The sequence below is a fragment of the Zonotrichia albicollis genome, chromosome 34, assembly GCF_047830755.1.
Source record: "Zonotrichia albicollis isolate bZonAlb1 chromosome 34, bZonAlb1.hap1, whole genome shotgun sequence".
Taxonomy (NCBI): domain Eukaryota; kingdom Metazoa; phylum Chordata; class Aves; order Passeriformes; family Passerellidae; genus Zonotrichia; species Zonotrichia albicollis.
Window position 1 is genome coordinate 364,993 of NC_133852.1, and position 15,622 is coordinate 380,614.

Sequence of the window (15,622 nt, forward strand, 5' to 3'; positions counted from 1 at the left end):
GAAATGGAAGCAGCATCCTTGGGGAGATTGAGGGGTCCCTGGCAGTTTTTGGGCGGTCCTGAGGGTTGTGGTGGGGCTGGGAGGGCTCTCTGGCTGTTTTGGGGGGTCCTTTAGGGGGGTCCGGGGGGTCCTGGGCAGGGGAAAGGGCCCCAAAAGGCCCCAGGAGAACGCTCCGGGCTAATTAGCATAGCCACGCCCACACAGGGCTCATTAACATGTCCCCTCACTCCTGGCGTCACGTGCCCGGCAATCACGTGCCTCGCCCTCTTCACAGGTCGCGTGTCGCCCCGCCCCTCCCTGGTTCTGCCCTTTCCAATTGGTCCATTCCGCTTCACGTGATCCGCATCCCCCGCCCACTGCTTTTCCCGCCCGGCGTTTCCGCTTCCGGCGCGGGGTCCCGCCCCCCGCGGCCTCGCGGCGTCGCTGGAGGAAGAGGAGGAGGAAGAGGAGGAGGAAGAGGAAGAGCTGCGCCACAGGCGGGGGCGGATGGGAACGGTGAGGGGCCGGAGGGGTGCGGGACCGCAGCGGGGCTGAGCGAGGAGCGGGGAGCGAGAGGGATCCGAGCGGGGACACGCGGCCGGTGGGGACGGGCGAGCGGTGAGGGAGTGGGGTGGGGGGCGGCTGAGGTGGGTTCGTGTGGGGGAAAGGGCGTGAGGGAAGGGGCTGGGAGAGGGAGGGGGAGTTTGGGGGAAGTTTGTGAGGGGAAGGGGCGGTTGGAGGGAAGTTTTTGAGGGAACGGGTCAGTTTTGGGGCAGTTTGCTAGGAAGAGGGGCAGTTTTGGGGTTGTTTCTCAGGGGGAAGGGCAATTTGGAGGCAGTTTGTGAGGCGGAGGGGCGGTTTTGGGGGCAGTTTTTGAGGAAAAGGGGCAGTTTTGGGGGCAGTTTGTGCGGGGGAGGGGCAGTTTGAGGGCAGTTGGTGAGGAAAAGGGGCAGTTTTGGGGCAGTTTGTGCTGGGGAGGGGCAGTTTTGGGGGCAGTTTATGAGGGGGAGGGGCAGTTTTGGGGGCAGTTTCTGAGGAAAAGGGGCAGTTTTGAGGGCAGTTTCTGAGGAAAAGGGGCAGTTTTGGGGGCAGTTTGTGACGGGGAGGGGCGGTTTGAGGGCAGTTTTTGAGGGGGAGGGGCAGTTTGGTGGTTGTTTCTGAGGGAGAGGGGCAGTTTGTGAGGGGAAGGGACACTTTGGCGTGGGGGAGGCACCGCTTGGGAGGTTTTTGTGGTTGGGGGCGGAACTCCGGGGCAGTTTTGGGGGTGTCCTTGCGGGGGAGGGGTGGACCCGGAGCTGTGTTTGTGTGGGGGAGGGGGAGCCCTGGCGGTGGGGGAGGGGAGGACGGAGTCACGTGGGGAGGGGGCGGGGCCGGGCTGTGTTTGGGGCGGGGCCTGGCGTTGTTTGGGGCGGGGCCAGGCGTTGTTTGGGGGCGGGGCCGGGCGCTGTTTAGGGGCGGGGTCCGGGGGCTGTTCGGGCGCTCGGGGCCGGCCGTGACCCCCTCCCCACCCTCTCCCCGGGGCTCTCAGCCCCCCCGCAGGATGGCGGAGGGCTGGGCCGAGTGCCCGGCGCTGGGCCCGGGCTGGCAGCGCCGCGAAGCTTTTCGGAAATCCGGGGCCACCAGTGGCCGCAGCGACACCTACTACAGGAGGTGCCTCTCCCTAAAAACCCCCAATTCTCCCCTCCCAACCCCACGGGACTGCGGGTGGGGCCGGTTCTGCCCTTTCTCCCCTCCTAGACCCCATCTCGTGTCCATTTAGGGGCTTCCCCCTCACCCCCCGGTGGTGTTTCAAGGGGAATTACAGAGCCCCTCTGCCATCTCCCCCTCCACGATCTCCCCAGGGCCATCTCAATGCCCCTTTCCCCAAATATTCCCAGTCCCCTCCAATTTTCCCAGGCTGTTTTGGGGCTCAGTGGGTCCTTTTTGAGAGTTTTGGAGTCCCCTGAGCTCTGTTTGGTCCCCCTTTCCCATTCTCCCTTTGACATTTGGGGGCTCCCCCAGGCTCAGCGGTCCCCGTGGAGTTTTGGGGCCATTCCTGGGTGTTTTGGGTCCCATCTGACCACACTCCCCGCAGCCCCACAGGGCAGAAGTTCCGCAGTAAGATCGAGCTGCGACGGTTCCTGGGCCCTGGGCATGACCTGAGCAACTTCGACTTCAAATCGGGGCAGCAGCGACCTGGTCCCACTCGGGTATGGGGGATGGGACCCTAAAAACCACGGGAGGGGGCACAAAAATCCCAAAAAACCTCGGGGAGGGAAACCTGGAGCTCTCCTTAGGGTGGGGAGCACCATAACAAGGAAGGAATTGGGGGTGGAATAAAGAGATGGGGCAAAAGGGGCTCCTCAAAATGAGGTTGAGGAGAACCTGAATTGAGGGGGGAAACAAGGGGTCCTTTAATTGGGGAGGAACAGGAATGAGGGGGATCACAAGGGATTGCTATGACCTCCCCATTTTCTGCTTTTCAGACCAAGAAGAGCCCCAAATGGCATCTGCCCGCCGGGCCCCTCCCAGAGCCCCCCAAAATCTTCACAAAGGAGGAAGAGGAGGTGGAGGTGGAAGTGGAGGTGGAGGTGGGCGGGGCTGAGACTGAGAAGGCCCCACCCTTACCAGGTCAGGCCCTGCCCATCCCCAACCAGGCCACGCCCTCTTCATCTGTGGCCACGCCCCTGAGGGAGCCCCCCCATCGCCGGACCCGGAAGCGGCCGCCCCTGGAGCCCCCCCAGGATGGGGTGATGGCGTGAGTGGGGGAACAGGGGGGGGTCGTGGGGTCCTCCAGGGGTGGGGAGTGGTCTCAGGAGCAGGGGGTAACTCAGGAGGGAGGGATTGGGGTCCCTGGGGGGAATTTGGGGGATCCTTGGGGAGAAATTCAGAGTATTGGGGGTTCCCTCAGGGGGGCTGTGGGATTGTGGAGGACAGTGAGGGTGTTGGGGTCCCCCTGGTGCCCCCAAAAATGCCACTCTCTCCTCTGCAGGCTGTGTGCTGGCTGCCAGACCCTCTTCCCAGGGGTGTCCCTGCCCCCCCAGCGCCGCTGCCGCTGGCTCTGCCCCGACTGCCGTGGTGAGCTTCGGCCTCAGTGCCTTCCTCCTCATCCTCTTCGTGCTCCTCCTCATCCTCTTTGTGCTCCTCTTCATCCTCTGAGTCTCTCTCCCACCTTCCTCAGCTCTCTCAGAGCTTTTTTTGTTTTATTCTCTTCCTCATTTTCCTGTTCTTCTTGCTCTTCATTCCCTGGGGTTTTCCCCCTCCATCATCATCATCATCATCATCATCATTCCTTAAATTTCTTCAGCCTCGTAATTATCACTTTATTCCTCTATAATTTCCTCCTGCTTGATTCCTCCCTGCCTCCTTTTCCCTCTGTTTTGGACCATTTTGGTGGGGAAGGGAGCCTGAAGGAGTTTTGGAGGGGGGGTCAGGGGGGAATCCCAGGAAATTTGGGGTGACCCTGACCCCCTTCCTCCACCTCCCCCAGCCCAGAGACGAGACTTCAACCGGGAGCAGCGATTCTACAAGGTACCCCCAATCCCTCAGGGGGGTGAAATGGTGCCCTTGGGCATTCCTCAAATCCCCCAGGGGTGCAATGGTTCCCTTGGGCATTCCCCAAATCCCCCAGGGGTGGAAATGGTTCCCTTGGGCATTCCCCAAATCCCCCAGGGGGGTGAAATGGTGCCCTTGGGCATTCCCCAAATCCCCCAGGGGTGGAAATGGTGCCCTTGGGCATTCCCCAAATCCCTCAGGGGGGTGGAAATGGTGCCCTTGGGCATTCCCCAAATCCCCCAGGGGTGAAATGGTGCCCTTGGGCATTCCCCAAATCCCTCACGGGGGTGAAATGGTGCCCTTGGGCATTCCCCAAATCCCCCAGGGGGGTGAAATGGTGCCCTTGGGCATTCCCCAAATCCCCCAGGGGTGGAAATGGTTCCCTTGGGCATTCCCCAAATGCCCCAGGGGGGTGAAATGGTGCCCTTTGGGCATTCCCCAAATCCCTCAGGGGGTGAAATGGTGCCCTTGGGCATTCCCCAAATCCCCCAGGGGGTGAAATGGTGCCCTTGGGCATTCCCCAATCCGCCAGAGGGGTGGAAATGGTGCCCTTGGGCATTCCCCAAATCCCCCAGGGGGGTGAAATGGTGCCCTTGGGCATTCCCCAAATCCCTCAGGGGTGGAAATGGTGCCCTTGGGCATTCCCCAAATCCCTCAGGGGGGTGAAATGGTGCCCTTGGGCATTCCCCAAATCCGCCAGAGGTGGAATTGGTGCCCTTGGGCATTCCCCAAATCCCTCAGGGGGGTGAAATGGTGCCCTTGGGCATTCCCCAAATCCGCCAGGGGTGGACATGGTGCCCTTGGGCATTCCCCAAATCCCTCAGAGGGGTGGAAATGGTGCCCTTGGGCATTCCCCAAATCCGCCAGAGGGGTGGCAATGGTGCCCTTGGGCATTCCCCAAATCCCTCAGGGATGGAAATGGTTCCCTTGGGCGTTCCCCAAATCCCTCAGGGGTGGAAATGGTGCCCTTGGGCATTCCCCAAATCCCTCAGGGGGGTGAAATGGTGCCCTTGGGCATTCCCCAAATCCGCCAGAGGGGTGGAAATGGTGCCGTTGGGCATTCTCCAAATCCCTCAGGGGGGTGGAAATGGTGCCCTTGGGCATTCCCCAAATCCCTCAGGGGGGTGGAAATGGTGCCCTTGGGCATTCCCCAAATCCCTCAGGGGGTGTTTGGGGGCGCCCCCAGAGCCCTGACGCCCCCTCCCCACAGCGGGTGGGCTGTGGCACGTGCCAGGCCTGTCGCATCCCCGAGGATTGCGGCATCTGCAGCGCCTGCGCCCGCAGCACCCCCGGGGGCCCCTCCGGGCCCGGCCGGACCCCCAAGTGCCTCCTGCGCCGCTGCCTGCGCATCGTCAAGAAGGTACCGGCACCCCCTTGTCATTGTCACCCCCCTCGGTGTCACTGTCACCACCCCAGAGTCACCAACAACCCCCCAGTGTCACCAACACCCTCTTGTCACTGTCACTCCCCTTGGTGTAACTGGCACCCCCTCAATGTCACCAGCACCCCCTTGTCACTGTCACTCCCCTTGGTGTAACCAGCACCCCTTCATGTTGCTGTCACCCCCCCCAGTGTCACCAGTACCCCCCCATGTTAGTGTCACCCCTCATGTCACTGTAATCCTCCCTCTCCCAGTGTCACCAGCATCTCCCCAGGGTCACCAGCACCCCGTTGTCATTGTCACCCCTCTTATGTCACTCTAATCCTCCCTCTCCCAGTGTCACTGTCACCCCCCCACTGTCACTGTCAACCCCCAAATGTCACCAGCACCCCCTCCATGTTAATGTCACCTCTGTCATGTCACCGTAATCCTCGCCCTCCCAGTGTCACTGTCACCCTCCCCAGTGTCATTGTCACCCCCAAGTGTTGCTGTCACCCCCAAATGTCACCACAAACCTGTGTGTCCCCTGTGTCACCTCTGTGTCCTCTCCTTCATTGTCTGAGGATGTGCGTGGTGCTGTGTTAATTAACGTTAATCTGTGTTAATTAATTAACATTACCAGTGTTACTCTGTGTGACTGATACCCCACGTTATTTTACATTATCGCATTTTATCCCTGTTTTCTCATGTTATTTTGTGTTATTCCACTCTGTTCCCTGTTATCTACGTTATTCCACGTTCCTGGAGGGCCTGGGCTGCAGCTCCTGCCTTGTCCCCCTGTCCCTGTCCTTGTCTGTGGTTGCTCTTTCACCCATGTCCTCCTGCACCCTCGAGTGTTATCCCATATTTGTTATCCTGTATTTTCCCATATTTCCCCCTGTCCTTTATTCTATATTTTCCCATATCTCCCCATGGTTTTTATCCTGTATTTTCCCGTACTTCCCCATAGTTTTTATCCTGTATTTTCCCATGTTTCCCCATGTCCTTTATTCTATATTTTCCCATATTTCCCCATGGTTTTTATCCTGTGTTTACCTGTATTTCCCCATGGTTTTTATCCTGTATTTACCTATATTTCCCCATGTTTTTTATTGTGTATTTTCCCATATTTCCCCATGTCCTTTATCCTATATTTTCCCATATTTCTCCATGGTTTTTATCCTGTATTTTCCTGTATTTCCCCATGTTTTTTATCCTATATTTTCCCATATTTCTCCATGGTTTTTATCCTGTATTTTCCTGTATTTCCCCATGTTTTTTATCCTGTATTTTCCCATATTTCCCCATGTTTTTTATCCTGTATTTTCCCATGTTTTCCCTGCCCTCCTGGCTAGCCCTTGTGTCCCCACTGTGACTCCTGCCTTGTCCCTCCTGCCCCTTGTCTGTGGCTGCTCATTCACCCACATCCTCCTATACCCTCGAGTGTTATCCCATGTTTTTTATCCCATATTTTCCCCATATTTCCCCATGTTTTTTATCCTTGATTTTCCCATATTTCCCCGTGGTTTTTATCCTGTATTTTCCCATATTTCCCCATGTCTTTTATCCTATATTTTCCCATATTTCTTCATGGTTTTTATCCTGTATTTTCCCATATTTCCCCATGTTTTTTATCCTTGATTTTCCCATATTTCCCCATGTTTTCCCTGCCCTCCTGGCTAACCCTCGTGTCCCCACTGTGACTCCTGCCTTGTCCCCCCTGCCCCTTGTCTGTGGCTGCTCATTCACCCACATCCTCCTATACCCTCGAGTGTTATCCCATGTTTTTTATCCCATATTTCCCCATGGTTTTTATCCTGTATTTACCTATATTTCTCCGTGTTTTTTATCTTGTATTTTCCCATATTTCCCCATGTTTTCCTGGCTAACCCTCGTGTCCCCGCCGCGGCTCCTGCCTTGTCCCCTTGTCCTTGTCTGTGGCTGCTCATTCACCCACATCCTCCTGTACCCTCGAGTGTTATCCCACGTTTTTTATCCCACATTTTCCCATATTTCCCTGTGTTTTCTCCCTGCAGGGCCTGGGCTGCGGCTCCTGCGCCGGCTGCCTGAGCACCGAGGACTGCGGCAGCTGCTGCATCTGCCTGCGGCGCCTGCAGCCCGGCCTCAAGCGCCAGTGGCGCTGCCTGCGGCGCCGCTGCCTGCGCCCCAAGGTGGGACTGTCCCCCCAGAACCCCCCCAGTGTCACCCCTGGGGACCCCCAGCACCTCCCCACTGTCTGCCCCAATGTCACCCTGGTGTGTCCCCCACCCATTGTACCCTGCTGACCCCCCCACCCTGTGTCCCCTCAGAAAGCCAAGGTGGCCAAGAAGCCGCAGAGCCCCCGGCCCCTGACAGAGGTGAGTGTGGGACCCCCACACCGGGCAGTGGCACAGTGGAGACCCCCGGGTGTTCTAGGGGACCCCCAAAGTGCCGCCCTCAGCCTCCTTTGTCCCCCCAGAAATGGAAGCCTCTCGTGGAGCGGGAGCCCAGCGATGCCTCCAGCGCCAGGCACAGAGTGAGTGGGACCCCCCTGGGCACACCTGGGCACACCTGGAACCCCCCCCCACAAATCCCCCCTCCCTCCCAGAAGCTGCTGAACAAGGGCAAGGAGAAGAAGAAGCCGGGGCGACCCCTCAAGGCCCCTGGGCCCCGCGGGGTGAGTGACAGGCCTTAGCCACGCCCCCTGTGTCATAGCTCCGCCCCTCCATCAATGGCCACGCCCCTTCCAGAGCAGCTATTGGGGCAGGGGGGGAAGCCGTAATGCTCCTAATATAGGGGCCTGTAAAAGGGGGCAGGATTGGGGTGCAGGTACCGTAATGATCCTGAGCCATTCCAAGGCTGAATATTGGCATTCATCACATTCAAACTCCATTAATATTGGGGTGCCAAAACCATAATACCCCTAATGCTGGGGCCAGATCATTGTGACAGCCTAAAAACTGTTCACAGCTGACGGTGAGGTTTGAGCTACCCTGGCTGTGGCGTTGGGGCAGTGTAATGCTCCAAATTTTGGGGTTCAGGTACCTCAAAACTCCTCAGAGCAGAATTTGGTTACCATAATTCTCCTAATAACTGTTCCAGGTATAGCAAGACCTAAGATACCAATAGTGAGGTACAGATAATGTAATATCTCTAGTAGCAGAATGCCCCAAATGCTGGGGCTCAGATACCATAATGGCTCTATTAATGGAGTGCAGATACCATAATGCCTCTAAGAGTGAGCTGCAGTTACCATAATGCCTTCAAAAGTGGGGTGCAGATACCGAAGTGCCTCTAATAGTGGGGCTCAGATGCCGTAATACCTCTAATACTGGGGTGCAGATACCGTAATGCCTCAAATACTGGGGCTCAGACACTGTAATGCCTTTAATAGCCGGGCTCTGATACGTAATATTTCTAATAGCAGAGCGTAGATACCGTAATGTCTCTAATAGTGCAGTGCAGATACCGTAGTGCCTCTAATAGTGGGGTGCATGTACCGTAATGCCCCAAATACTGGGGCTTGGATATCATAATGTGTCTAATAGTGGAGAACAGATAACATAGTATTTCTGATATCAGGGTGCAGATACCGTAATGCCTGTAATAGTGGGGTTCAGATACCATAATGCCTCTCATAGCAGGGTGCAGATACTGTAATGTCTCTAATAGCAGAGCTTTGATACGGTATTGCTCCAAATAGTGAGGCTTACATGCCGTAATGCTTCTAATAGCAGGGCTCAGACACCATAATATCTCTAATAGTGGGGTGCAGATACCACAGTGCCCCTAATACTGGGGCTTAGATACCATAATGCCTCTAGCAGCAGGGTGCAGATACCATAATATCCCAAATACTGGGGCTCAGATAACATAATGCCTCTAATAGTAGAGTGCAGATAATGTAATGCCCCAAATACTGGGGCTTGGATACCGTAATGCCTTTAATATTGGGCTGCAGATACTGTAATGCCTGTATTAGTGTGGTCAGTACCATAATGCCTCTAATAGCAGGGCTCAGATATTGTAATGCCACAAATACTGGGGCTTGGATACCGTAATGCCTTTAATATTGGGCTGCAGATACCGTAATGCCTCTATTAGTGGGGTCAGATACCATAATGCCTCTAATAGCAGGGCTCAGATACTGTAATGCCCCAAATACTGGGGCTCAGATACCGTAATGCCTCTATTAGTGGGGTCGGTACCATAATGCCTCTAATAGCAGGGCTCAGATACTGTAATGCCCCAAATACTGGGGCTCAGATACCGTAATGCCTCTAATAGCTGCTCCTACTGGAATGCTCATTAGCAACCCGCTGCTGCTGCTTGGCTGCCGTAATACCCCTAACACCGCCGCATCTACCGTAACGCTCCTAATAGCTGCTCCCGCACTAACACCGCGCCACCGGGCAGGCCCTGGGGACCTCCCCCCCGCCACTGCAGCGGGCCCTGGGGACAGTTGGGGACACGGGGGTGACGCCGCTCTCTGCCGGCAGCGGGGGGTGCGGAGCCGGGCCAGCCGGCGCTGCGGGGTGTGCGCAGCCTGCCGGCGCCCGGCCGACTGCGGCCGCTGCGACTTCTGCCGGGACAAGCCCAAATTCGGGGGCCAGAACCTCAAGCGCCAGAAGTGCCGCTGGAGGCAGTGCCTGCGCTGTGCCATGGTGGGTGCCCCCCAGTGGTTCCTCCCTCCCAGTGCCTCCCAGTAACGTCCCAGTGAGCCCCAGCCATCCCCTCCACCCCCCTTTCCTCAGTGACCCGACTCCTTTGGCTGGGGAAACTGAGGCACACGCAAGGTTCGGGCTCCCCCGGCCACCCTGGCGCTGGGTGCAGCCCAGTTTGGACCAGTATGGACAAGTTCAGGGTGGGAGGGGAGGCATTGGTTGGCACCCAGGTGGCACCTGGACGCCGCCTGGGTTCTGTTTCTGGTGGGGGGTTTCCCGGACGCCTGGGTCCTTCCTGCATTGCTTGGCTTTGGGGGGCTCACCCTGGGTCCCTTTTGAGGGGAAGGGGTGGGGGTCTCGGGTGGGGGTCCCTTGGCCACCCAGGCCCACCTGGGGGGGGGCTCTTCTTGCATTTGTGCCCCCCCCAAATGCGCATTCCCCTCCCCTTGGCACTGCCCCCCCCCCGCTCTGAGGTCTCTCTCCTGGCGCAGAGGCGGCTGCTGCCGGTGGGGGGGGGTCGCTGGGGGTCCCCCTGGAGCGGCCGCCCCCTCCCCCTGTCCAGGCCCCGCCACTTCCGGCCCCCCCGCGCCGCCGCCCGGAGCCGCCGCCGCCTGCCCCGCCCCCCCCCGCAAGGTAACGGGACCCCCCCTGTGCTCAGGGGGGACCCCAAAATGCTCCTCCCACCCCCACCCTGCCCCCTCCTCCTTGGCTGTGCTTGCTTTGCTGCTTTGCTGTGCTCGGACTCTCCCCGCTTGGGGGGCACCCAGGTGTCAGGGGAGGGGACCAAGGTGTCCCCACGCCCCCCCTCCCCCCGCAGGAGGGGCTCTGGGGGGTTTTGGGGACCCCCGGATGCCTCAGTCACCTCCCCGTTGACACCAAGGCTTGTGTGTGCCTCAGTTTCCCCACGGGAGGATGAGGTGGGGGGGTCCTCTGGAGACACCTGAGTCCCTTTTTCAGGGGTGGGGGGGTCCCTCCTGGATACCTGAAGTTAAATGGGGGGGGGTCTCACCTGGCTGCCCCTCCCCCACAGGAGAAGGAGGAGCCGCTGGGGGGGGCTGAGAACGGCCCCAGGCCCCTCCCGGGGCCCCCCCTGCGCCTCTGCCCCATCAAGGAGGAAGCAGGACCCCTCCCCCGCCTCGAGGTGAGACCCCCCGGCTGCCTGGGACCCCCCCCTGCACACCTGGGACCCCCCCGTGACCCCCCCTGCCCCCCAGGACCCTCGCCTGGGGCTCCTCATCGCATCGGCCCCGCGCCTCAAGGGGGCCCCTCCGGAGCCCAGCGTCGCCCCCCAAAGGGTGAGTGGGACCCCAGACACCCCCCCCCTGAAGCTCCTCGGGGTGCCTGGGACCCCCATAACCCCCCTGCCCCCCCCTTTTCCAGCCCCCCCCGGGGGATCTGGGGGTCCTGATCGCCGCCACCCCCCGCGTGAAGCAGGAGCAGCCGCAGCCCAGCGCGTCCCTGGTGCCGGTAAGGGGGGGAAACTCTGCGGTTTGGGGGGGTCCCTGCGTTTTGGGGGGTCCTGAGCCTCTGCCTTCACCCCCAGGTGCCCCCCCAGCCTCCCTCTCCACAGCTGGTGGTGCTGGATGAGAGTGAGGAGGAGGAAGAAGAGGAAGAGGAGGGCGGCAGCCGAGTGGTGAGGAAGAGGGGAGGGTCAGAGGATTTGGGGGGATCCTGGGGGGGCTTTTTGATCGAAGAGGGGTCTTGGCAAGGGGTTGGGGGTGTCCTGGGGGTGGCTTTAATGGGAATTTGGGGAGAGGGGTCTGACAAATGGGAACTTTAGGTGGGATTTTGGTGAGCTGGGGAAGGGATTTTTGGGGCTGGGGGGAGGTTTTTGGGGTCCTGGTGATTTGGGGAAGGGATTTTGTGAGGGGTGGGGGAGGTTTTTGGCATCCTGGTGAGTTTGGGAAGGGATTTTGGGGAGCAGGGATAGGTTTTTGGGGTCCTGGTGAGTTTGGGAAGGGATTTTGGGGAGCAGGGGTAGGTTTTTGGGGTCCTGGTGAGTTTGGGAAGGGATTTTGGGGAGCAGGGATAGGTTTTTGGGGTCCTGGTGAATTTGGGAAGGGACTCTGGGCTTGATCCTTGGGTTTCTTGAGAGGGTCTCCAAGCAGGGGGGTTTACAAGGAGGAGGTTCCTGCTGGCTGGGGGGGGTTCTTGGGGGTCTCTTAGTGCTCCCCCCACCCTATTAACCCTTTCTTCCCCACAGCCCTTCCCGCTGCCCCCCGCTCCCCAGCTCTGGCCCGGCTCCTTCCTGGAGGAACTGGCCGAGATTCCCCTCCCGGCCCACTGGGGGGTCGTGGGGGCTGACGGTGGTCCCGGGCCGTGCCCGGCGCGGGGGCTGCGCCTCGTTCAGCGCTGCCCCCGCTCCTCCATGGCCGCGGCCGCCGTGCTGCTCAACCCGGGCTTGGCATTCCGGGTCCTGGTTGCCCGAGGCCGCCCGGTGCCCCCCGGGCACGAGGTGCTGGCCCGGCGCCCCCCCCCTGCGCTCCGTGCTGGACCTGGTGGAGCTGCTCTGCGATCTCGAGGCCTACGGGCCCTGCCCGGGACCCCCGGCCCGGCCCCCCGCCCCTCGCTGCCATGTCCTGGTGAGGGGGGGGCGCTGCTGCCGGCCCTGCCAAATGCTGGCGGGGGAGGGGCATTGAGGGAAAAGGGGGAGGGAGGAGGGGATTGGGGTGGGAGGGGGAGCAATTGGGGGGGGGTGGGAGTGAGAAATGTGGGGAGGGGGATGTTGATGGGAAGGGAAAAGGGAAATGGGGAAGGAAGGGAAATTTGGGGGGGGTTGAGAAGTGATGGTTGAACTGGAATTGGGGTGAATAAAATTGGGAGGGGGGAAAAGAAAATGAGGGACCTAAAAGTGAGGGGGGAACTAAAATTGGGGGATGTGGGGGTGGTGGGGAGGAGGGATGGGGTGTTGCACCTTTGGGGAGTGGGATTTGGGGATGGCGCCTTGGGTGTAGTGGGAGAGGGGCACTGAGGAGTCCCCAGGGTGGGATTGACACCCCAGGACCCCCAGAGAGTCACTGGGAGGTTCTGGGGTGCCCCCCAGGCTTGGGGGCTCCAGGATCCCACTGTTGGGGTTCAAGGGGACCCCAGGGTGACACCCCGACTTTGGGGACCCCTGGTGTCCCCCCCACAGTGTCAGGTTGCCCCTCCCCCAGTGACACAGCAAGGCTGAGGGACCCCAGTGGTGGCATTTTGAGTGGGGGGAGTCCCCAGTGTGGTACCACTCCCCCCGTTTGGTTTCCCAGGGATATTGGGGTGCTCTCAGCACCCATTTTTGGGGGGGCTTGCCCCCCACCCCCCAGGTTTATGGGGACATCAGGTTTATGGGGCCCCGAGTTTGTTTGTTCTCCCATTTCCCCAGTGCCATACTGGGGCCCCTCCCCCACCCCCCAGAGCTTCTATTTTTGACACTGGAACCGCCCCCCGAAATGGGGGCGCGGCCCCTTTAAGAGCCCTGCCCTCCCCTTTGTAGAGATTTAAATTACCTGTTTAAGGCGCGGGGAGGGGCGTGGCTTTCCCTAGCCCCGCCCCTTTGTTCAGGCCCCGCCTACACGCACCTTTCACCTGCTGTTGCTTCCTTAGGCCATGTCCTTTTATGGTAAAGGGGCGTGGCCTGAGCTGCTTAAGCCACTCCCACTCCCCCGCCCCTTGCGCTGCCTTCAGGGAGTTTTGCGCCGAAGCCATAACCCCGCCCCCTCCCCTTAGCTCCGCCCCCTCGGCAGAATTTAAAGAGACCGCGAGGAATTATTTTTGTTAAAAGTAATAAAAGCTTTAAGGAGAAAAATAAAACATCTGGTGGTCCTTGAGACAGGAATCGGTGTCCGGAGGGGGCCCTGGTGATCCACACACCTGGAGCCCCCCCAAATTTGAGGGAGGGTCTCACCGGCCTGTCCCAAACACCTTCTCCAGCAGGCTCTGGGGGGGCGCGGCCGGGGGGGGCCGAGCTTTGCGCTTCCAAATCTCCTCTTCTGTCGGTCTCTGGGTGAAGCCCCAGGTCCGGGGAGGGGCTGCGGGGTCTCCCGAGGTTTTGGGGGGCTCCTTGGAGGCCTGGCGGGCGTAGAACCCCCCCTCCCGCTTGGCCTGGGCCACCTCGGCCCGCAGGCGCTGCGCCCGCACCTGGCGCTCGTAGCTGAGCCGCTCGCTCAGGTGAGGCCACCGGAAGCCGGGCAGGTACTGGGGAGGGTGGGCAAGGTCAGGGCACCCCCAAACAACCTCAGACCACCCCCCCCCCAATAAGGTTTTGGGGTGTTCAAACTCCCCTCAGCTGCTGGGCCAGGTGTGTGGGAGGGGTCCCCCAACACAGCTCAGCCCCTCCCCACTGAATGCCCCTCCCACAGTGTAGGGGACACCCCTGAACCCTAAAACAGGGACCCCCAGTGGGGCAAAACCGTCCAAAACCCCCCCCATAAAAGGGACCCGGGTGTGTCATACAAATCTGGGACCCCCAAAAAGGGACCCCAACCCCTCACCTATAAAGGGTCCCAATTACCCGGGAACCCACAGGTGTCCCCCCCCCATCTTCTGCCAGGGCACCCAAAGATCTGAGACCCCCCAAAAAGGGATCTGAGATGTCCCAAAAAGGGACCCAGGTGCTCCCTACAAATCTAGGAACCCCAAAAAGGGACCCAGGGCTACCCCAACCTCTCACCCATAAAGGGCTCCCAATTACCCAGGAACTTACAGGTGCTCTCCCTGCTCCAAAGGTCTGGGACCACCTGAAAACGGATCTGAGACCCCCCCCCCAAAAAAGGGACCCAGGTGCTCCCTACAAATCTATGACCCCCAAAAAGGGACCCCAACCCCTCACCCATAAAAGGTCCCAATTACCCAGGAACCAACAGGTGCCCCCCCCCTTCCTCTCCCAGAGCACCCAAAGATCAAGACCCCCAAAAATGGATCTGAGACTCCCCAAAAAGGGATCCAACCTCCCCCAAAACCGTTCTGAACCACCCAGCACCCCCCGAGCCCCACCTTGATGCTCCAGTAGTGATGGCGGAAGGGGCTGCGGGGCCGGGGGGCCATGGGGGCCCCGTGCAGGAGTTTGGCCGCGCGTTTGGCCGCTCGCTTGTCCCGGAATTCCACCCAGCCCTCGGCGAACGCCACGGCCGGGGGTCCCCCCGGGCGCTGCCGCCGCCGCCGCACGGAGCCTCCTGCGGGAACGGGGAGGGGGCGCTGAGACCCCCGGGAGGGCTGAGACCCCCCCCCCGGGAGGGCTGGGATTCCCACCCAAGGGTGCTGAACGTGGTGTCAGCGGGGCTCGGAGGGGCCCTGACCCCCAAATTCTGTACCTGCCTGCGGGGAACCCCCCCTTTCCCTATTGCTGGGGTCCCTGACCCCCCCCACCTAGGGACCCCCTGCCCCCTCCCAAACCCCCCCCCCAGACCCCCCCCGGGACCCCCGGACTCACCGTGGGGCTGCAGGAAGACCCTGCCCAGCTCCCCGTGCGGCCGCAGCAGCGCCCGGGCCTGGCGGGGCCCGAAGCCCGGGGGGAGGAAGGACAAATAAAGGACCCCCGGTACCACCGGCTTTGGGGGAGGGTCCGAGGGGGCTTCGGCAGCGGGGGAGCCCTCGGGACCCTCCTCTTCCTCCTCCTTTCCTTCCTCTTCTTCCCCCTCCTTTTCTTCCTCTTCTTCCTCCTTCTCCTCCTCTTCTTCACCCTCCATTTCTTCCTCTTCCTCCTCCTTTTCTTCCTCTTCCTCTTCTTCCTCCTCCTCGCCCCTCCCGTGCGGGTCCCGCTCGGCCGCAGCCATGGCCCCTGCGATGGGCAGGAGGGAGTTAAAGGGAAGCCAGCACCCCCAGGGCCCCCTGACCCCTTTCCAGGCTCTGTCGCACGCCCGAATTCCCCTCAGGAACTCCAAAATCGCCCCCCGGGCCCCCCCCCACGGGCCCGCACCCTCACAACGCGGCCGGCTGCGGTCGTAAAACACCAACAGAGCCGTAAAGCACCGCTAGCAGGGGCGGGGAGTCGCGAAAAAGCCGTAAAGCGCGGAGGGGCGTGGCCTATCTTGGGGGCGTGGTTACACTGGGAGGGGCGTGGCCCAATGTGGGGATGTGGCCTGGCTGCGGCGAGGAGCGCGCGCTGCGGTTTGGGCGGGAACGGCTGAGG

General features: G+C 60.4%; 2 protein-coding genes across 2 annotated transcripts; one reads left to right on the top strand and one right to left on the bottom strand.

Annotated features, from left to right (window-relative positions):
• The first annotated feature begins 361 nt into the window (after window positions 1-361).
• Window positions 362-13,221, top strand: LOC141726286 (methyl-CpG-binding domain protein 1-like). Its single transcript, XM_074531031.1, has 18 exons — window positions 362-495; window positions 1,508-1,629; window positions 2,054-2,168; window positions 2,445-2,716; window positions 2,951-3,036; window positions 3,449-3,489; window positions 4,724-4,873; window positions 6,910-7,044; window positions 7,183-7,230; window positions 7,332-7,388; window positions 7,461-7,529; window positions 9,352-9,516; window positions 10,547-10,657; window positions 10,731-10,811; window positions 10,897-10,983; window positions 11,060-11,149; window positions 11,720-12,217; window positions 13,180-13,221. Exons 1-18 carry the CDS (start codon window positions 487-489, stop codon window positions 13,219-13,221), a joined length of 2,178 nt encoding a protein of 725 aa, XP_074387132.1. The 5' UTR covers window positions 362-486.
• On the bottom strand, window positions 12,721-15,532 carry LOC141726352 (activator of basal transcription 1-like). The gene is made up of 4 exons (XM_074531151.1): window positions 15,410-15,532; window positions 14,924-15,271; window positions 14,488-14,666; window positions 12,721-13,689 (listed from the first exon to the last, which is right to left on the bottom strand). Exons 2-4 carry the CDS (start codon window positions 15,264-15,266, stop codon window positions 13,396-13,398), a joined length of 816 nt encoding a protein of 271 aa, XP_074387252.1. The 5' UTR covers window positions 15,267-15,271; window positions 15,410-15,532; the 3' UTR covers window positions 12,721-13,395.
• Between the last annotated feature and the right edge of the window lie 90 nt (window positions 15,533-15,622).